Source organism: Corella eumyota, chromosome 6 (assembly GCF_963082875.1).
Source record: "Corella eumyota chromosome 6, kaCorEumy4.1, whole genome shotgun sequence".
Lineage (NCBI taxonomy): Eukaryota > Metazoa > Chordata > Ascidiacea > Phlebobranchia > Corellidae > Corella > Corella eumyota.
In genome coordinates, this window is record NC_137495.1 from 597,888 (window position 1) to 619,104 (window position 21,217).

The 21,217-nt window shown below is 31.2% G+C and overlaps 3 protein-coding genes across 3 annotated transcripts; all 3 read right to left on the reverse strand.

Moving 5' to 3' along the window:
- Positions 1–588: 588 nt before the first annotated feature.
- On the reverse strand, positions 589–7,118 carry LOC145755264 (uncharacterized). Its single transcript, XM_082571487.1, has 7 exons — positions 6,941–7,118; positions 6,475–6,594; positions 5,741–5,860; positions 4,947–5,060; positions 4,548–4,601; positions 3,352–4,330; positions 589–3,000 (listed from the first exon to the last, which is right to left on the reverse strand). Exons 1-7 carry the CDS (start codon positions 7,116–7,118, stop codon positions 1,329–1,331), a joined length of 3,237 nt encoding a protein of 1,078 aa, XP_082427613.1. The 3' UTR covers positions 589–1,328.
- An 873-nt stretch (positions 7,119–7,991) lies between these two features.
- LOC145755511 (uncharacterized) lies at positions 7,992–11,772 on the reverse strand. The gene is made up of 5 exons (XM_082571754.1): positions 11,559–11,772; positions 11,294–11,395; positions 8,559–10,748; positions 8,389–8,444; positions 7,992–8,229 (listed from the first exon to the last, which is right to left on the reverse strand). The coding sequence occupies exons 1-3, from the start codon at positions 11,714–11,716 to the stop codon at positions 9,815–9,817; spliced, it is 1,194 nt and encodes a 397-aa protein (XP_082427880.1). The 5' UTR covers positions 11,717–11,772; the 3' UTR covers positions 7,992–8,229; positions 8,389–8,444; positions 8,559–9,814.
- A 926-nt stretch (positions 11,773–12,698) lies between these two features.
- On the reverse strand, positions 12,699–19,916 carry LOC145755506 (WD repeat-containing protein 26-like). The gene is made up of 14 exons (XM_082571748.1): positions 19,771–19,916; positions 19,067–19,342; positions 18,822–18,978; positions 18,475–18,611; positions 18,124–18,221; positions 17,552–17,708; positions 16,679–16,817; positions 15,840–15,980; positions 15,328–15,447; positions 14,644–14,789; positions 14,411–14,489; positions 14,200–14,329; positions 13,551–13,724; positions 12,699–13,448 (listed from the first exon to the last, which is right to left on the reverse strand). The coding sequence occupies exons 2-14, from the start codon at positions 19,240–19,242 to the stop codon at positions 13,402–13,404; spliced, it is 1,701 nt and encodes a 566-aa protein (XP_082427874.1). The 5' UTR covers positions 19,243–19,342; positions 19,771–19,916; the 3' UTR covers positions 12,699–13,401.
- Positions 19,917–21,217: the final 1,301 nt, after the last annotated feature.

Below are 21,217 nucleotides of genomic sequence, written 5' to 3' on the forward strand. Positions count from 1 at the left end.
CTTCAAGAAAAAATTGGAGTTCTATATTCAACAACATTTAGTAAGTAGCAATTTTAAAGTTTTGAAAATAATATATTGGACAAAAATAACCCTTTTTTCAAATTGTGTAAATATTTGTAAGAAAAAAAATGCTATCCCTAAATTTGAGTTTAAATAAGAAAAAAGGCAATCCTACTTTTTTTTTATAAATTGTTGTCGAATGTTTGATAATTCGACTAAAATTAACCCAATGTTAAAGATTTGACCTCTGGAAATAATAAAGTTGTTTTTTTACCCCGTAGACAAAAGCAAGATTCAACTTTCTAACATTAGTAATTTCCTTACAACATTTGAACGAGAGTTGTCACCACAACTTGCCACCCTAGCCAGTGGGACAGTTATAACCACTGCTCAGTACAAGATTAAGATCACTAAAATAAAATTAAACCAATCTGAGAACATTACATCATCAGTGGTTGCTATGGGAGATGAGAAAGTTGAAATATTTCCACTTTTAAATACAACACAAAATGTAAGTTGTTGAAAAATTTTTTTTTATTAAATTTGCGAATAGAAAAATAAATTTGTATGTTTTTAGATAAAGGCGGTTGTGACATCATGGAAAAATTTAACCCAATATCTCCCTTCATTTAATCTTCCTTATGATGTCATAAAGAAATATAACATTGAACCCGACAACGATTTTTTGATGACATCATTTTTTGATCAAAATAATCGACCAATCGAATCGCTTTCTTTTACTTACATCATCAATAAAACAAACACCACACAAAATGATGACTTCACAAAGGTTTGTGTATGGTGGGATTATGACATCACAAAATGGAGTGACAATGGTTGTTCTACAACAGAAAACAATAAACAATTGGTTTGCAAATGCAACCATACCGCACCAATAACCATTTTAACGATAAAAAAGACCATTTCTCCATTTAACTGGTTGAATAAAACAACCACTATAATTAAAATAATGACCATATTAGGGATGGTTGGTGTGGTGGTGTTTTTAATGGTGTTAACATGGAATAAGACCATCCAAAACACCAGCATGGTCACTTATATCTACCAAGAGTTTTGCAAAAAGTTTCGAAATATAATTATTAAATGTCGATAAATACATCATCAGTTAAATGGATAAACATGATTGTGATGTCATTAATTTAAAGATTGTGCCTCTATATTGATACATGTGACATCATAATTCTATTTTTCGCTTTATTAAATTATTTAACAACGCAGAGAAATTGATTATTAACAGAACAACTAAAATGATTTTAACATTGAGATATATACAGAATAAGATTTGTTTAAAGTTGACGTTTTTGTGGTTATTTTAACGATGTACTCCTAGTGTCAGGGGCCCTTAAAATCAACTTTTTAAGCTTGTTTTTCTTGGTTAGCAAAGTATAAATAACTGGGTTCATGGAGGCATTTATAGGCAACAGAATCACAGCGGTCCAGGGGTAAATATAGGGGTTAAAACTTAATTCATTTTGGGTTAATGATAGAAAACCCATAATACAGATTGGAATCCAACACAAAAAGTTGGTAGTAACGATCATAAAGACTCGACGTCCGAGTTTTCCTTGTCTGGCGTTCTTACTTCGATGCCTGTGACTGGAATCAAACTTGGACTTCCGTGTTCCAAATATTAATACCAGGTATGATGTCATCATGACAACAAAGGCAAGACAATTAAGGATTATGACAAACAAAGAGAACTGCCAACCCTTGGTGGAAGTTGAGGGGTAGAAAGTAGGAAGGCAGATGCTGGATGATTTATAAAAATCCTCGAAAACAAAAAAAGGAATAATTGCCATTAAAAAAGCAAACATCCATGTTATAATAACAGGCACACGAAACAACAATGGGTTGATTGTGATGTAATAAAGAGGTTTAACCACTGATATCATTCTAGTAATTGTGATAATAAGAAGAGTAAACATAGAAGCTTCAGCCGAGAAGAAAGATAAAAATCCGGCTGCTTTGCAGAAGACACTCTCCCTCCAATCAGACGCGACCTTGTAGTAGTCAACCTTGAAAACCTGGTCGGCCATCGCTATGACGATCAGAAACACAGCCATGCACAAGTCGGCGCTAGAGAGCACGCCAACGAGAAAAGTGTTGAGTTTTCGACCACTAACAACTTCTTTTAAATACTCTCTGATTCTAAGAGTAAGGACGCAGATATTTCCAAACAACGCGAACATAACCTGGATCCAGATCAACCACGGCATATATTCTAAACCTAAAATCCTCTGGCACGATGAAATCGGGTCAACAGGAGTACATGACATTAAAGTGTCCGATGATGTCAGTTCTGCAAGGCAGCAGATCACGAAATCGTCTCCCTTGACAACTTGTAAAGCCCCCTGGTTGGAAAGTAAGTCCAGGGGGTAATTGGTTACCTCATTTTGTGACAAATCAAGGTTTCTTAGATTTATTAAATACTGGAATGGGTTAACTGTTAGGGTGAACGAGGTCATAAAGTTGTTTGAAAGGTTTAAATATTTAAGATTTGTTAATAATTCGAAAGCGCTGGAGTTAATGAAAATAATTCGGTTGAAAGAAAGATCTAGAAATTCAAGTTTTTTATTACCGAGCGGATTTATCTCTGTGATATGGTTGCTATGGAGATCTAACCTTTTAAGGTTCTCCCAGCGAATTATGACATCATAAGGGATGCTTGATAATTGTGACATAACAATTACTAGCTCTGTAATTGGTCGATTGGAGCCTTTGAAATACGAGAACAAAGCTGATGTGTTTTGATTGGATAAGATCAAAGAGGTAAGGTTATTTAGGCGATCTAAAACCTTACTTACAGAGAGTGCGACATTGTTAAGGTCGAGTTTGGTTAGAGTGGGGGGCAAGCATATTTCGGTGGGGTCAAATGCAATCAGGTTTGTGTTTAAACACTGAAGTGATGTCACGTCACATTGGCAATTTACTGAGCAAACTTTGGAAGAGCCGTCTATGTTAGTAGATGAAGAATCACATCTAAAATTTAAAATATTAAATTAATAAACTCTATTTAATATAAACCAAATAATACCTTATAGGGTGGTTCTATTTTATAAGTAGTAAAGCTTAGGGGAATATATATGAACGTATGTACAATTTATAGACCAAAAAAACCTCCAATTTTGGGGGCATGTAAATTATTGTAGGCAAAATATACTTAATAAAGTTTCGACCATATTATGACAATTAAAATGACAAATGCAAGAAAAGCTATGATTTAGTAACAATTAAATTTAAACCTACAGTAGATATTAAGTAATAAACAAATAAAAAACCTGTAAAAAAATTCAACAAAATAAAATAAGTTTAATAACTTTAAAAACTTACTGTTCAATAAATCCATTAAAAGCCGAGCACGAACATTCCCTGTCACACGATGGAGAAGAACAATCACACTTGTGCGCACCGATCAAATCCACGCATGATTGATTTTGTGGGCAGTCAGCCACGTCACAATTACTAAAATTACTTTTTAGAAAATAAACAGTAGCATTATTGACAAAATTTTGTCTATGACTGCATTCCCATTGATGGTGCTCCTCAAAGTTTGAACAATTGATGCGGACAGAGACCCAGACATTTATACCACTAGCTGGAGCCCCAATCATAAGAGGAAAAAAGTAAATGTCGTTATTTTGTAAAAATAAGACTTTAAGGTTATTTAAAGATGAAAATAATCCAATTGAAAAGTTAGTTATACAATTGTTGCCGAAATCTAGAATATCCAAGTTAGTGAGACCATCAAAAGCCATAACATCAATGTTGTTAATTCGATTGTTACTAAGATAAAGGGAAACAATGGAATATCTGACATCATAAAAAGATCTTCTGTTTAGTGTTGTGAGTAGGTTATGGTTAAGGGAAAGTACCCTTAGTGTATGAGCTCCATGTAAATTTGGAATATCAAGCAAAAAGTTAAAATCTAAATTTAAAACGAACAGCCCATTTAAATTGACAAAAGGGATTGAATTTAAATTTAAACCCAAGAAATTTAAATACAAAAACTGGATCCTTAAATTTTCAAAGACATTTGGACCAATTGTAGTAATTGAAACATTACTAAATTTTAGGAAGACAGCGGTAATTGAACCGAGGACCTCTGAGTCAAGATTGTTAATGTGACTATCTCTTATAGTGAGAGCAAGTACATCATGAGGCACACATGTAAGGTTTAATGATTTAATGTCATAAGTTCCAGAATCTAGTTGGTTTTGAATACAGAATGGCTCAACACAACTGAGACAGGTTTCATTACAATATGAACCATTTAAACCAAAAGGGCAGATTTCATTCCATGTATAGGGATCTAAAATGTTAAAAAAATATTTCATATAAAGTGTAATAGTTTTTACCCTATAAGCAAATTAGGTGTAAAGTGTAAGAATAATTCAACTTATAATAAGGTAAACAGTACTAAATATAACATACACATTATTGACCTAGCACACTTTCAACAGTTTAATCAAGATTTAATAATAAATAACATAAAGTCCACAGGGTTAATTATAATATCACATATTTACCTTGTGTAGGGGGAGGAAATATAAGCTCAACATTGGTGCAAGTATTATTCAGACCTGTGTTAATTTAATGAACAACTGTTAATAAATATATGTTGTATGTATTATTAAATAATCTGCTACTACTGGTTATACTTGATAAAGGTTTAAGCCAGTGGTTCTCAACCTTTTTAGCCCATAGACTATTTTCAAGTTGGTCTAAATATACGCGGATTTAAGCCATAGATATAAAAATAAGGTAGTTTAATAACCTTTTACCGAAAATAGATGGCATTGTTTATTTCTAAATAAGCTTTAAACACAAGCACTGTATTTTACAAAATAATGGAATTAAATACGGTATTATTAAAATATGGAAATTGAATAGAGTATGTATTATATACAAATTTAAACAAAACTCACGATCACAGAATAATTCATCCGATCCATCCGCGCAATTTTTTCTCCCGTCACAGATTTCTGCTCTTTCCACACAACCCAGGTTGTTGTCACATAATACTGTTGATCTCCCACAATCTGAATAATAAAACTGGTTTAAGAGAAAGGTTTATAATATAGCTGCTTATATACAGTAATCAGGAATACACATGGTTTTAGACAATCTACAACATGGTATGCATAATGTATTTTATGGTATTAATATTACAATAAAACTTGGCGACATTTCAAACATTTATAATTGTAAAATTTTTTACATTGCATATATAACTTTTAATTTTTATGCAAAAATGAAACATTTGCAAACACCCTAGAGTTGCCACAAATATTTGATACTTATAAGATATATAGCGGTGCATGCACCTCCAGGATTGACGCTAGTGGAAATACATTTAAAACTGTGCTACAGTTGCTAAAACAGTCCTGAATTAATCTTAAAGAATAGGAAAGTGGTTTTAAAAGGTGTAAAGCCACTTTAAGTACTTTGCAATTAAAATACTAACATAACTTTAACAAAGTTGGTGACCATGCCATAACATACTTAAAATCTTTATATAAACATTAATACTTTTGACATGTTTTAAATCATTAAATTGATTTTGTCATTTTTTCCCGTCGCATTGTTGTAATATTAATTGTACATCGTATTTATTATTTACTTTTATCAATGCGCGAAAAACCAAAAATAAAAGTCTGTATTATAATAGTTTATAACTGTAATTGTTAAGATTTTAAGCAAAGTAAAACTTATAACTTACCATAACAACCCCTTTCATCTGATTGGTCGTTACAGTCTCCCCCACGGTTGTCACATCTTTCTGTGATGTGAATACACTGACGATTATCGGCACATTTAATAAAAGCTTCTGAATGACAAACTAAAAATAAAAGTGAAAATGTTGTTAATCTTTGTCACATAAAAAATGCTAAACAAATATTTTAAAAACTATAAATAAATTAAATTCTTGCAAATAATGTATCACACTATAATTAATTATTTGAAATGATTAAGCATTAAAAACATTTTTAATATCAAATTTGGCGCAGTAGAAAATCAAAAATCTAATTTTAGTCTATTTCTAATTGGTCATATCACCACGCTGTCAAATCTAAATATAACTAAACTTTCCACATAATAAAACTAAATTCTCGCTACATTTATTTGTTTAAATATTCTATTTTTAATTATTTTCTATTTTAAAAATATTTTTATTTTAAGCAACCACGTGTTTTTAAACCAAATCAATTTTTGGCAAAATAAATCAGTCATGCGTTGCTTTCTAGTTACGTCATAATATAAACATTTTTGAGGATAAAACTTTTCAATTAATTAAGTTTTTTATTTAATTACAAAATCTTATATCATAAATAAACAAACAAATTATATTACATAATTAGTTAACATTTGTCGTATTACTTTACTTAATAAATGCAACTACAAACTTTTACCAATATTTTAATTGGATAATAACTAATTAGTTAAATAAATTACCGTATTCTTCACAATCTGATTCATCCTCTTTATACAAACAATCAGGGTGACCATCACACCGTGCGGAGATCGGGATACAAGAGAAACTCTGCGGGCATTTCCAATAGAGAGGCCCGCAATCTGAAACAAAAATACCTGGGGTTAAAATAAATTAAAGTATACAGAACGACAACTTTTTTAGTATATATCTTTATCCTCGATGTGGGAAAGTCGAATGGGCGACTTAAACATAAAGTAACATCAGTTAATCCGACCCAGTCTCGATTTGCCTGTGGCAGTTTGAGATATTGTAGATTATAATTGCCTGATATTTAAGCTGCTGATTAAGTGCTGGCTCAGCAAGAGTTTATACCGTTTATAGCGCCTTACTAAGAGCAGTGGGGATTAAACCCACGACCTCATTTTTTGTGAACATTAAATCTAACGCCATAAATGTCGCTTGTACATATATTATGACGTCACTTACCCCATAATTCGCAGTTCATTTCATCCTCGTTGCCAGGGCAATCTTCGGGGTAATTATCGCAACGAAAAAAGTCGGGGATGCATTGTTGTGACGTAGGGCATTTCCATTCGTTGTTACCACATTCAACCTCTGTGACGTTGAAGCTCGGTACCTCGACCACTGTGACGTCATAATCCATTAAATGTTTGAGTTAATTTTTTTTTAATTCTAATTTTCTTACCTTGTCCATCGCCTTGCGCTTTTGTTTGTAACGTAATCAAGAAAGCTAAAAAAAATATTCTAGATTTAAAATTTTTAATATAAATTAATGTTCAAATTTTATATTTCAAAACCATTATTATACCTGTTAATAATATATAAAACATGTTCATCTTCCATTAATTATCTTGCAAAATGGAAGAAAATAAAATCGCGTTTTAATTTTATAGCCATAACTACGTCACAAAATATGACATCACTTACAAAAATGTTTTGATAGATTTTAATTAAAATCGAGTGCGGTTTGTAAGCTCAAAAGTTTGGTTAAAATTTCTATAAGTCTTTTACAAACATTTTTAATCGTGATTTTAATTTAAAAATAATTTTATTCATCAATTTTTGCGATTTTACGCAAGATTTAACATCATTAACTTGTTTCAAAACGGACGGAAGTAACGATTATGACGTGGTACAACTCGGGTCATATGACGTCATAATATCCTATTCACCACACCTTGATCGAGGTAAATGTTGGGTGTTTAAAAAAAGGATTTTAATTAAGTTTATGGAATGTTTATAAATATTTGAAATCGTGTTTTGAAAATATTAATCCTAAATGTTTAGAAAATAAAGTTATTTTAATAATTGCGAGACTTTAGTAATTACATATTCACGAAAAAAAATACCTGTAACGTTATTTGTAAAGGTAAAAAATGACAAAATTTTTTAGAAAATAGAAAAATTTTATTTAAAAAAAGGGTATTGAGTTTGATTCTAAAGGACTTATACAATACCATCCTTTATATAATCCCTTAAGACTTTTAAATTTTAACTGAATTTAAGAAATATAAAATAACATGAACCACACCCTTGTATTTAAAACAAAATCAACAATATTTCAACGTAAAACTTAAAAAAAAGATGGTTACAATTATTGGTTTTATGATCCTAATATGTTTTACTATGAAAACAAGTTAATAAATTGTATAAATATAAATAAGGCATTTATTGTACAGAAAAGTAAAGAGAAAAAGGTTTACTAGTTTAAAGCCAAAATGAATGGCCATCTTTTGATGCAATTCCAACTTTACCTGGAATGTAAAAACATATTAAATACCAGTACAACAGAGTTAAAGTTTAACACATTAAGATATAATGCAAATCATAACATGGTGAAATACTAATAAGGCTTACAACCTTTTTTGGTAATTGCCATGATAAAAATAAGATATCAATTGTTAAAGGCTTACCTTTATTAAAGCTTTACTATTGTTGTCACCACTAGCTTTATGTTCTTGTTGCTTACCTAAGAAAAAGAGAATTTAGGTTATTAGAAGCAAAAAATTGTGTATATACAAAATAATTTATATTTAGATTATCTTTTGCCTTTATGTAAATATTTTAAGCAAATCAACTTTACCTTGTATTTCAGCATTTTCTCTTATTCATTTTTGTACTTGTTTATTATTTGACTTCCCACGGGTTTATTGCAACAAAGATTTTACCTAAATTAAAATAAAATAGATAAGAATTGAAAGTAAAAGTTGAAAATAATATAAATCCTAACAATTAAACCCTAAAAATACAGTCAAAAATTGGCCCAAAATAAGAATTTGATACCATTTTATAGCAAGAAACCGGCAGATTATTGGCAATACTTAATTAACAGAATCTGCTAATAAATAAAAGTCAATATTTTTCAATTGAGTAGTTAGACAAAAATAACGAATTCACCTTTTTACGAAATTGCGTCGAATTTTGCGCCGCTTTGAATTTTTCATCTGGACCGAAAATATTCGATAATACCGTCGGATTATTTGGAATAATTTCTTCTTTTACTAGAACTAAGCTCACCAAATTAACTTTATTTTGTGTTATTATTATAAATTGTTTTTTATTTTGTTTGGAATTACTTTTTGAATGATAGTGATTTTACAAGTGGCTTCGTGTTTTGTAATTTAAAAAAAACTTTACCAAAATTGTTCGACTTCTTCATTTTCCCCATTACATTTACTATTTATAATTACCACTTACTAGTAAATGTGTTTTATGTTTACACATAATTAGCAAAACAACTGATTGTGGTCTGTGTGATCATTGTTCATTGTGAATTTACCAAAAAATGGTTGCCTAATAAAAAGTTGCCCATATAATACGAAACCGAAAGAATTACTAGTTAAAACCAGTTTGTATTGATAGAAAAAAAACGAACACACAGTTACAATGAAAGGCCAAACAAAACAACCCAAAAAATCAAAATTTTGAACTAAATTTGCCCTTTTTGGCATGATTAAAACTTAACGATTAAGGGGCAGTAAAATAAAAGCGAATTCAAATTAAGAGGTCAGCAGAAATCTTTTTTACAGAATATTTGGTTATTATGCAAAGTTGTTAGTTGCCTTGAAAATAGAAACGCAATTTACACAAATTTAAAAACAGGAATCAATTTACAATTTTTGCTTTAACAATAGCCGTGCTTCTAAAATCATTAAACATTTTAAATCAAAAATCAAAACCTATTAAAAATAAAAGTGTTAACTACTGCCCATATTTACAGCAAATTTTGGATTCAAACCAATTTAAAATCAGAATATTACTATTTTTAAAAAGTCAGACTTTTAAGATATTATTCTTACTACTAAATCAGAGTTTAAGGGATCCCCATAATGTGAGAATTTAATAATCACGTGTGTAAAGGGAATCATAGGCACTAGCACCTCCGGTTGCATTAATTGTGTCACCGTACGCTGATTGGAGTTGTTCTTTTTTCACGTTTGCCGCTACTGCAGCCGCCCGTCGTGCGATAAGCGCCCTCGTGAGAGCACTTGATGTTGTGGCAGACCCGGCCGTTGGCAGACTGCGTCCGATTACAGACGAAACAGCAGATGGCAATGGTAAGCGCGCTTTGACAATGGCTCGTTCGCGGACAAGGCGTAAATACTCAGGTGGGGGTGGGGGTAAGTTAAATGGGTCTTGACATGCAATTAATCTTCGCTCATAAGGATCAAGGTTTTCTAACCTTCGCCTTTTATCTAATAACTCTAACAACTCCATTCGATCTTTTGCTGGAGGGGGTAAATTGGCCTCAAATGGTGTTTCCCCATTTCCATACCCATTACCCCGATCCATTCTACCTGGACCAAAATTTCGAGCCTGAAAGTCGTTAAAACGACCTCTACCACCCATGCCCCCCATTGGACCACCCCTCATTCCCCTCCCTCCTCTCATATTACCACCCCTGTCACCATACCCACCACCCTGGTTCATTCCCCCCTGATTCTTTGACATTTGAACCTTGAGTTCAGAGCCCCGCAACCTGTACCCACTTAACCCATAAATGGCATCATCAGCTGCACATTCCTCGATGTGAACAAACGCAATATTTCGATCTTCGACGACGTCGCACTCCGCCACGTAACCGTACCGCTCGAACAAATGACGCAACTCGTTGGAGCGACAATTATCGGGCAAACTTGCGACGTGTAACTTAGCACATCCCGCTCGTCGGGCCGATTTTGCGCCGGCCGAGTTATCGTTGCCGTAGGAACCGTATCCAGGACCGCCACCACCGTAGTTACCGCCGCCGCGTGGTCCACCTCTCATGTTTCCCCTTTTGAAACAAATTGGCAAAATTCGAAGTCGATTTGCAAAAATCGTTAAAAATTAATTGCTGTTGTGTTTTTAACAATAGGAATGGTGTAGGTAGCAAATTGATATATATTATAAAAGGTTGGATGTCCAATATTTAAAAACAAATTGTTTATTTTAGGAATTACATGGACTTGGTGGTACTGCAAAGTTTAAGGTTAATATTATCTCGGTAACGTTTACTATGGACCAAAAATAACAATTATATGACTTAAAAGTAATGCTCAATCATTAAAGCACAGCAACCCATAAAACCCCAATTTTTGTCGATTTGGAATTACAAAAAATGTGGCATCATAGTAAAATTCAATAAAGTAAGTCACAACTCCCCAAAAATAAAAAAACGCGTTTATTGAATTAAAAAATTTATAAAAATTTAACTTTGCAGTAAAACACGAGCCGTATGAAGTAATAAATGTCAAGTTTAGAAGATCTGTTTTAAAGAATAACTAGCTACAAATCGCAACTTTTTTAACGAAAGTTTTGACAACAAAATTTGAAACTTACCGGCCACCCCCTCTCGAACCACCGCCACCACCACGTGAGCCACCACCCTTGCTCTTCTCGACATTTATATCCGACCCATTGAAATTGTGTTTGTCCAATTTCCTAATAATTTGTTAAAATTTTTTTTGAACATTTTAGAGAATATTATTTAATATCCATTTACATCTAGCCTTTTCTACATAAAAACGAAAATTATTTTCACATACAGATGAAGTTAATAAAATCAACTTTAAAATATTTTAACTGGTTTTAAAATTAAACTTACATAATTGCTTCTTCTGCTTCTGCTTCGTTATCCATATGAACAAAACCGTACGATCCTAAAACATCACATTCCGTTACCTTTCCGTGCTGCGAGAATAAATCCCTCATTTCTGCACTTGTCACACCGTTAGCTATATTCCCAACAAATATCTTCACCATTTCGGCAGTTATTTGTCAAAAAAACTTAGTTTAAATCAGTTTTATAGTTTAAGGAACTAAAATTTTATCTAAAAATTTAGTAGATGACAAATAAAGCGAAACCGATCACGTGACTAAAAATGGCGGTTTCCTCAATAAAAATAATATAATAAATTTGAATCCAAAAAGTAAATTAAAACCTTGTTAAATGAATAGAAAGCAAGTTAGTCAAATAAAAAAAATATTAATTTTAAAATAATTTTGCGTTAAAGAAAACGAATAAAGTATTTAGTAACAAAAATGATCATTTTTAATATTCATCACATAAGTTTAAAAACTTTAAAAATGTTGGTAAATGACTTAATTTAACTTAATAAAAGTTCTTTACTAAAGCTTATTTATGAACTTAATCACCTTGTTCGTATAAACTAGATGGTAAATTAATGAAATCTTTTTTAAACTAATGGAATTTCAAAAATTACGAAGGAAAAACAACCACTTCAGTAAATAGTTTACATTGTAGCTTATTGTGCATAAGCTAACCTTTTATTCACATTAATAACAATTAAATTTAACTATTTCACATTTGGTGGGAATTATTTTTGTTATCGTTTCTTGATTTCATCAAAACCTTATATTAACTCCTATTTTGATATGTCTTTTAATCTTAAACTTGTTTTTAAAATCTGTGGTTTGCTTTTGACATGGGATTCGATTCCTTGTTTTTCCTTTTAATTAGTTATCTTATGCCTTACTACAAAGCAGTTGTATTTTGAATTTTGGAATTTTATGTTTTTGATTTACCGTTAATGAAATTTGAATTCGACTTTATAAGAAATTGCCGTATAATATAATTATACAGTGAATTCACCTGCGTGGTTAATTTAAGAATTCCTAACCAGCAGACGAGCAATTAGCTAGTTAAGAAAAACAATTAACTGTCATTATCTTAAAAATAAAACCTTCCGATTGGGTCGACAGAGACCGCTACAACATATAAAAGGCATGCCTCTTTATTAAGCAAACACAAATATAAAAACTTCATCATGCACAATATATCATGGTAAGTAACAACCCCATACTGAAACAATTTTATATGAAAGAAAATTTGTAGTAATTTGTACTTTAAAAATGTCAATTTGGCCTAATTAATAAAAAAATGCAATCAAACCCCTAAATTAAACTAACCTTAAATCATTAATGTTAATAGTTTAATTTAAACAACCATTAATCATTTTAACATACTAATTATTTCACCAACTACCCAAATTACAAAATTTAACACAATTTAAAACAAATTTGGCTAATAAAATAAACATCAAAAATTACTGAGAATATAAAGCTAACCAAAGTCTTGTTGTAGTTTTATTATTATAGTTTGTATAAGTCTTTTACACAAAATAATAGTGTGTCAAAAAAGGCTGAAAAGCACTTTAGGTCTCTTTTGTATTGCAACCTTTTATTTTTAAATTTATGGTTTTTAAACTTAAAACCATTTTCGAAACTACATTAATTTGAAAACTACCCAGGGTTGCCAAATATTAATACAAATTTTCCCAGTGCTGCCCAAAAATAAATTGGAAAGCCCCCCAATGTTTCCCCAAAATATTGCTGGGAATGTTTCCGAGACAAAGTGAAACCCAGTGTTGCCAAATATAACTCGACACTGACCTCCCATCCCACCTTGTGGACAAATTTACAAAAGGTTAAAGATCATTGTCAGGGTTCATGACCTCATCCTCATCTGTCGAATCTAGAATGAAATTAACTTTTTATTTAAATAAAAAAAATTTTAATTTATTAAATTTACAGTTTAGCAACAAAAAATAAAAGGGTTTAAAAAAATCCCCCTTACCATTCTCGGTGGAATCCTGCGGACCCCATATCCTGATAGTTCCATCATCTGACACACTAGCCATCATACTTGGGATCACTTTGTTCCATGCCACACAGTTCACTGTCTTGGTGTGCCCACTTAATTTCTCAATACATTTCTCACGTGAACGGTGCCAGATGTAAACCTTGTTGTCTATAATACAAATTGAAAGGTTATGTGTTAAAATTTATATTGTTTTGTGTTCAACTTAATGCCTATCTATAAGAGTCTATTATAACATGGTAGTCTATTAAATAGCATCTCCTATAAGTTTATCATAACTGTTTTATAACACTGACTTAGTGGTGTAAAAGAGATAAATTAATAAGTTTTATACCTAAGGTAAAGAGCTCAAACCCTACTGCTTCCATGTTATAGTGTCATTTAGTAACAAGCTATAACAATAAGAAACTCTTCTGAGCTAGCTCTTAATTAACAGCTTAAATATCGAGCAACTATGATCTATAATAACCCAAATTTTCAAAGTTAACTCAAGACTGGGTTGGGGTAACAAATATTACTCTATGTTTAGGTCAAATGTTACTTTATGTTTAGGTAAAGTCGACCCTCTCACAAGGATTAATATACACTAAAAAAAGGCTTCTAATAAATAAGTTAAAGTTCTTACCCTCACTGCCACTGGCAATATATTCATCATTAGCTCCCCCAAAAGTTGAGAATATTGTGTAAAAACCTTGTACTACTCCCTGATATTTACGAACCAAGATTTTATCTTCTATATCCCATAAGTGGACACCCTGTAAAATTTAAGAAATTAAGTAACAAAAATTGCAAATATCTTAACAAAATTTTAAGTTATTTCAGGGTTTCCAAATTACCTGAGTTGCAACATTTAATAGAACTGATTTGCCATCACTTGATATTGAAAATGACATCACTGGGTGGTCTTCTTTTATGCTAAAAAAAAGAAAAAAAGTTAAACCCTTTTTTAAATAAAAAAGTTTAAAAAAATTCAATTACATAAACATAAAATTAACATAATAGTTTTATTACAAAACCATAAACAAAAAAATCCAAGAGTTCTAATTAAAATTTAAACAGAGGTACTAACAGATTAAAGTCAGTCATGTCATCAAAGTTATAAGCCCTGATCCTCTGCTGTGTGTCAGCGGCCAGTACTGTTTTGTTGTCAGGGAGACAACCCAGACTCTGAACCCTCACCCCTTCCCAGGATTCTATAATGGTGCCATCCATGTCCTAGAAAATTTAAAATTTGAATAAAAAAGATCTTGTTAGTTAGCAATCTATATCATGCCAACAGTTAGAAATTAACCAAGAACCTTACTTAATGGTGCCTACACATTTAAGCAATACAAAATAAATTGTCTTTTTATATCATAGGTTTTTATTGGGAAAGAGTAGCTGTTGTGACATGTTTGTGTCATCAGTACACACCGGACTCAAAGGCAAATAGTATAGCAATGATGTGGTTCAAACCACAAACATTTTGGTCGTAACTTAATGCCATGGCAAGTATACCAAACTACCAAATATTGGAAAGAGTGTGTTTTTGTAAAATGTTCTTGAAGCTATCCGTAAACGCTGGGCTTAAGGGCAAATATGGGGTATTGGTCATAACACAATGACCAGAATACCAAACTAGCAAATATTGGAAAGGGTGTGTTTTTGAAGCTATCTGTAAATGCTGGACTTAGGGGGGAACGGCTTGAAACGTAATCTTTCGACCTATAACACAATGACCAGAACACCAAACTAACAAAAAACTTTTACTTACACATTGATAGAACTGCCCTTTAGTGCCCCCAGTGACGAATTTCTTTCCATCCGGAGACCAACAACAGCAACCTAAACTATCTTCGGCGGAATTGCTGATTTTTGTGCACAACTCACCAGTCTGTGTAAAAATAAAAACATTTATGTCATGGTTATTTAAATTGCGTTTAAAGTTTAGAAGAATTAATGTTATAAATTTTAAAATAAGTAGCCCTTTTATTATTTCTCTTCAAATATTATTTCACCAAAAAAACATATCGCAAAAAACTAAATTTTAGAAATGTTATTTACTACAAGATTTTTTTCCCAAATTGAAGAGGCCATACCACAGGCTTTGGGTAAAAGGGAATTAATAGAAAAAGATTATTGTCAGTAAAATAGCCTGTTAAGTTTATAGTTTTCTGTGGTAAGTCTACTAGGTGAAATGGTTTTGAGTAATTTGCCAAAAATCCATTTTTATTATTACCAAAATTAGAATGTAAAAACTTCTTGAAATTTTAAAATATTTCCCACCTGAGCATTCCACAACCAAAGTTCCGACGACTCTTCGGTTCCACAAGCAATAATAAACTTATCATCAGGGCTCCATGCAAGATACCCAACCCCATAGGAGGGTCCACTAAGGTTGCGGGAGTGGGACACCAAGTGGCTGGTCTGGGTTAAATAAAAATGAAATTTAGGTCAGTTTGTTCAATCTCTAGAAATAAGGTTTAAAAAAAAACTGTTAAGTTGAAAGGTTAGGAATAGGTCAAAGCCTAAAGAAGTTGAATTTAATGTAATTAAGATACTAGAATTTAAAGTAAATAATAACTTGAAAAAACTGCCAATAATACCAAAGTTAAAAGGTTGGGAAAAGAACGAATTTTAAACATATTAATCTAACTGTCACTGAAATACCACAAGTTTAACAACAAATTTTGAACCTCAAACTAAACTTGTACAACATGAGCCTGATGAGTTAACATATGTTTAAAATTGTCATTACATTAAAACAGAACACCAATTTTAAATTAGTTAAACTTGTATCTAGTTGTAATTATAAAAACATTTTTTAGATAATTCTCAAAATTTGGAAAGGTCGACTTTACAACTTAAACTTAGAGCAACCTTTGCCACTCAGACCCAGTCTCAAGTTGCCTGTGGCAGTTTGGGATATTATAGATTAAAATTGCCTGTTAATTATACTGCTGATTAAGTGCTGGCTCAGCAGGAGTTCATACCATTTATGTTGCCTTACTCAAAGACACAACAGCATGTGAGCAGTAAGAATTAAACCCAGAACCTTATGTTATAAAGCTGTGCAATCTAACCACTTCACAATGCTGTTTACAATCAAACATATAAAACCTTACCGGATCAATGTTCCAAATAATGACAGCTGATCCCTTGGATCCTGTGGCCAACATCTTACCATTATTGGAAAACTTACAATACCAAACTTCATCTCCGTGCTCGGTCAATACTTGCTTGGTGGTGGTAGGAAAGTTTCGACTAAAAATATAATTCGAGTTATGACCATTATTTATACATAATAAAACTTAGAGGAAGATATTTATGTAAGTCCTAATTTATAGACCTACAAAATAAATAAAACTGCAGTTTATGGTGCATGGGTGAATTATTGCAGGCAAATATTAGTTGAGAGTTGCAACCATATTACAACAATTAAAATGCTGACTGTAGGGTGGGGCTATTAACTAGTAGCTTATAAAATTTTATTTTTATTAACTAAAACTAAACATTTATGGTAAATTAATGAACCATTTACCTTTTAAAATAGAAAGAGCATAAAATAATAGCCCATGTATTTAAACTTAGTTTTAGAATAACTATTTACATTCTAAACTTTATAGTCTGAAGTAATTATAATAAGGTGTTAATACCATGACCTATATTAGATACATCATGACATCACAGCTTACAATTATTACAACACTGTTAACATTTATGACATTACAGCTGTGATACAAACATGTAATAAGGTAAACAAATAACACAATTGTAAACAAATATGTTAATTAAAATAAAAAAATATTATTTTGAAAATAACTTTTTTTCTTTAAAAATAATTAACAAATGTTTATACTTTAATAAAATCAACTTTTTTACCATTTTAACTTTCTAAAAATTTACATTTATCGAAGACAACCTTTAACTAAAAAAAGACAATTTCTATACCCTAAAATTTAGATATTTTAACTATTTTTAAAAGCCCTTATACTTACCGCAAGCAAGTATGATCCACTAGAAGAGAATATGAATTAAGTTGAGGGGGGTGGGTGGAGTTGTGGAACAAACATTTCATTTGTTGGAACTCGATTGCTTGAGTTAAAAGATTGTTTAATCTGTCTGGAGGCATCATTACTGAGATAGGGAGGTAGCCTGAAAAACATAAACTTCATTAAGAAATAGAACGACTTTACCGCTTAAAATAGAGTAATATTTGTTACCCTGACCAAGCCTTAAAAAGCCAATAATAAAGGCAAATTTATAAGTACATAATGCTCTATTTATAACAGGTAGATTTTATCTGTAATTTATTTATTAAAACATCTTTATTCTCGATGTAGAAAGGTCAACTTAACAGATTAAATATAAAGTAAACTTTTGTTACCACAACCCAGTTCTTAGTTGCCTATATAAAGTTTAGATTTTGTTTGCCAAATGATTTAGCAATTTTTAACTTACCAAATTATTTAAAGCCCAGTAGGTGAATACAAATTAAGGTTTTAAAAAATAGGATGATTTTTATACTGTTAATATTTATATTTTATTCTGACACCATTTATTTATTAACCTTGTAGTTTGTCGAGTAGTTTTGATCTTGTTTTTTGTCCTTTTCCCTCCCAGTTTGCAGCTTTGTGTAATTCTTGAGGATTAGATAACATTAAGAACCTGAAAAGTTCAAATACAAGATGTAGAATACAAGTTTTAGATGCTTTAAACCTTGTCTGATATTAGCCTGTACAAATATATACAATAAAAAAAATATGAACCCTTTTAAAAGCCGGTAAAATCAGAAAATAGTTACACAACAATTAAAAAATAAATTCTTTTTACTACAAAAAAAACTAAAAGTGCCACAAAATGACAGGAATATAAACTTAAACTGAAACAAAAACTTTAAAAAAATCAGTAATAAACTTACCCAGATAGTTGATGAACTCTGTTTACAAATATTCTAAGTGGGGTAATCTGGGTCCGGAGACAAGTAAGGGCTTCCAACAATCTTCCTTCCTCAACCAATTCCAAATATTTTTGCTCCATCACAAAAAAGCGCATTTTCTATAAAAAATTCTTGATTTAGGTTCAATTTTAAGTAAACAAAACATATTTTTAGAAAACTTAAATAAAAAAAAAAAGGTTTTTATGTTTTTAGGGCATTTTTTACAAACTTTGTAAATTAGTTCCTAAATTTGTTTTGGTTCTTGAATTTTATTTATCTGTTATTTATGATTTATTATAATTTTATACTTAAAATTAATTTTCACTAACTTGTAAATGACGTTGATGTTTAAGAAGCCCTTTCATCTCCGTCAAAGTCGCTTCAACCTTGCTCCATTGTCCGTCTAGTGTTTGTTGTCGAAACTTTGCTGCCGCCGAGTGTTCGAGACGACATCCTGACTCTAAAATTAGCGTTTCCGTCGATTTTCTAAATTTTAAACAGTTAAAGTAAGAATAATAGGTCAAAATCCTCGTTAATTATTCAATCTTGGTTATGACAAAACAATCAAGCTTACGCAAGTCCAAGTGTTCCTAAATGTTGTCCAATTAATCTGACAACTTCTTTGTCTGTTTCGGTCAGATCAATCTCCAGTTTGTTGCCGTCACCGTTAGCTGTTGATGTAGTGGCCACTTCCTTGATGGCAGCTGCCCCATTTGTGTTACAAGCCCCGTTCGTGACTCGTGCTTGCATGGTTGTAAGTCGTTGACGTTTGGAAGGAGGGGCGGAAAGGTCAAGACTCTTGCTCCGGGTTGAAGAGGCCAGACTTATAGCAAACGTGCCGAGGTAACACCTGGAAATGAAAGTTGCTAAATTTGAATCCATAATTAGGCAATTTTTTCACCAAACTTAAGGTTAAGATGTCTTTGCTAGTTCAGTAAATTCTCATTGCTGTTTGCTTATTAAATAATTTTTAGTTTTTAGTATTTGTTTAAACATGCATGGCAGTGTCAACTTGACTTAAACATAGAGTAACATTAGTTACCCCGACCCAATTTTAAGTTGATTTTACCAGTTTGGGCTATTATTGATTATAATTGCTCGATAATTAATCAGCTGATCAAGTATTGGCTCAGCAGGAGTTCTGATCATTAATAACGCATTGGACTTTATATTGATGCTAAGTTTTAACCACTATACCATTGCCCATTAGATTAAGGCTTAAACATAAAATAGGAACAAGGTTATTAAACTTTTAGTTTTCAAAATTGGTAAACAGACCTTCGATGCGAAGATATCCACCTTCAGCTCGTATAAATTTCCTTGTTTAACTCAAAAGTTGAATCTAACCCAACTTTGTGATCTTGTTTTAATATTATTAAGTTGTAAGATTTTGAACTGAAATTTAAATAACTATTTTTACTCCAAAACCTAAAAAAAAGAAACTTAACCATTTAATACATGTCTATCAGTATATAAACATTAAAAAAATACAATAAAAAAACTAAGAAAAATAGCTTTAAAGTTTTAAACTACTAACTTGAATTAAATTATTAAATATAAGGCTAAAAAATTAGCGATGAATACGCTAAAAAGAAACGTAAAAAACTAGAATTTTCAAACAATTTACATTAAGATAATGACAAAGAATACTAGAATATAGATATAATTAATACATTTGTGATATTAAATAAAGAAAACTAAATCGTAGAAAGTAGAAAATTCACTTTTATTTTTGTCCAAAAATGTCAACCTTTTCTCAACAACGAACTAACTCAGTGTTATTCCACGATACGCGCGACTGCGTTCTTTATTTGTTTGTTTTTTAAATTTCTTTTTTCTTTAAATTTCAACAAAATCAGCTGATTCAATGACGTCATGAATGTAAGATTAAACAAAGAAATTACCTTAGTTAGATTTCAAATTAATAAATAGTTTAACAAAATGTAATATAAAAAACAGAATGTAATCAGAAAAATTATTACTAAAGTTTTTTTTAAATGCTAAAACTAGTTTATCCTCGAATTGTTTAAACCTAAATTCAGCAATACAAAAAGCTATATACTATGCCCAAAAACTAATCACAAGCTCATAGACGAGGCAAGGATCAATAACAAAAATAGCCCAAACTTCCAAAATCAACTTGAGACTGGGTCGGAGTAACTAGTGTTACTCTATGTTTAGGTCGTGAAGTCATCCTATGAACACTTGCTACAACACATGAGGTTATGGTTCAATTCCCGCTGATCTCATGTAGCGCCCTTGAGTAAGGCGCTATAAACGGTATGAACACCTGCTGAGCCAGCACTTAATCAGCAGCATAATTATCATTTAATTATAATCTATAATATATCAAACTGCCAAATGTTTAGGTCGCGCATTCGACCTTCCCACATCGAAGATAAAAATATATACAAAAAAACTTCCCACAACAAGGATAAATACCGATACCATCAATATAATCAAAAACTAAATAAGTTATTTAAAGAATAAAATTATATATTTAAGAAATTATAACACAGCAAGTAAAAAAATCAACACCTAAATTGCATCCCTAATAAATCAAATAACTAACAAATATACATTAAACCCAATTATTAAAAACAACAACCCAAAATTTAATCCTTTTTGTCGATTTTCTATATTATTTCATTTCAATATTAGACCCAGTAAGTTATAAATATTATCTCATAATAACCTTAATAAATAAATGTATTTTAGCCGTTTA

Coding starts and splice junctions, on each gene's coding strand:
- LOC145755264 (XM_082571487.1), bottom strand. CDS start 7,118: ATGGATTATGACGTCACAGTGGTCGAGGTACCGAGCTTCAACGTCACA. Junction 5,861..6,474: donor ATCAGATTGTGAAGAATACG/GTAATTTATTTA, acceptor TTTTATTTTTAG/TTTGTCATTCAGAAGCTTTT. Junction 5,061..5,740: donor AGATGAAAGGGGTTGTTATG/GTAAGTTATAAG, acceptor TTTATTATTCAG/ATTGTGGGAGATCAACAGTA.
- LOC145755506 (XM_082571748.1), bottom strand. CDS start 19,242: ATGCAAGCACGAGTCACGAACGGGGCTTGTAACACAAATGGGGCAGCT. Junction 18,612..18,821: donor AACATCAACGTCATTTACAA/GTTAGTGAAAAT, acceptor AATTTTTTATAG/AAAATGCGCTTTTTTGTGAT. Junction 14,790..15,327: donor AAGGGCAGTTCTATCAATGT/GTAAGTAAAAGT, acceptor TAAATTTTCTAG/GACATGGATGGCACCATTAT.
- LOC145755511 (XM_082571754.1), bottom strand. CDS start 11,716: ATGGTGAAGATATTTGTTGGGAATATAGCTAACGGTGTGACAAGTGCA. Junction 11,396..11,558: donor GAAGCAGAAGAAGCAATTAT/GTAAGTTTAATT, acceptor ACAAATTATTAG/GAAATTGGACAAACACAATT. Junction 10,749..11,293: donor GGTTCGAGAGGGGGTGGCCG/GTAAGTTTCAAA, acceptor TTGTTTCAAAAG/GGGAAACATGAGAGGTGGAC.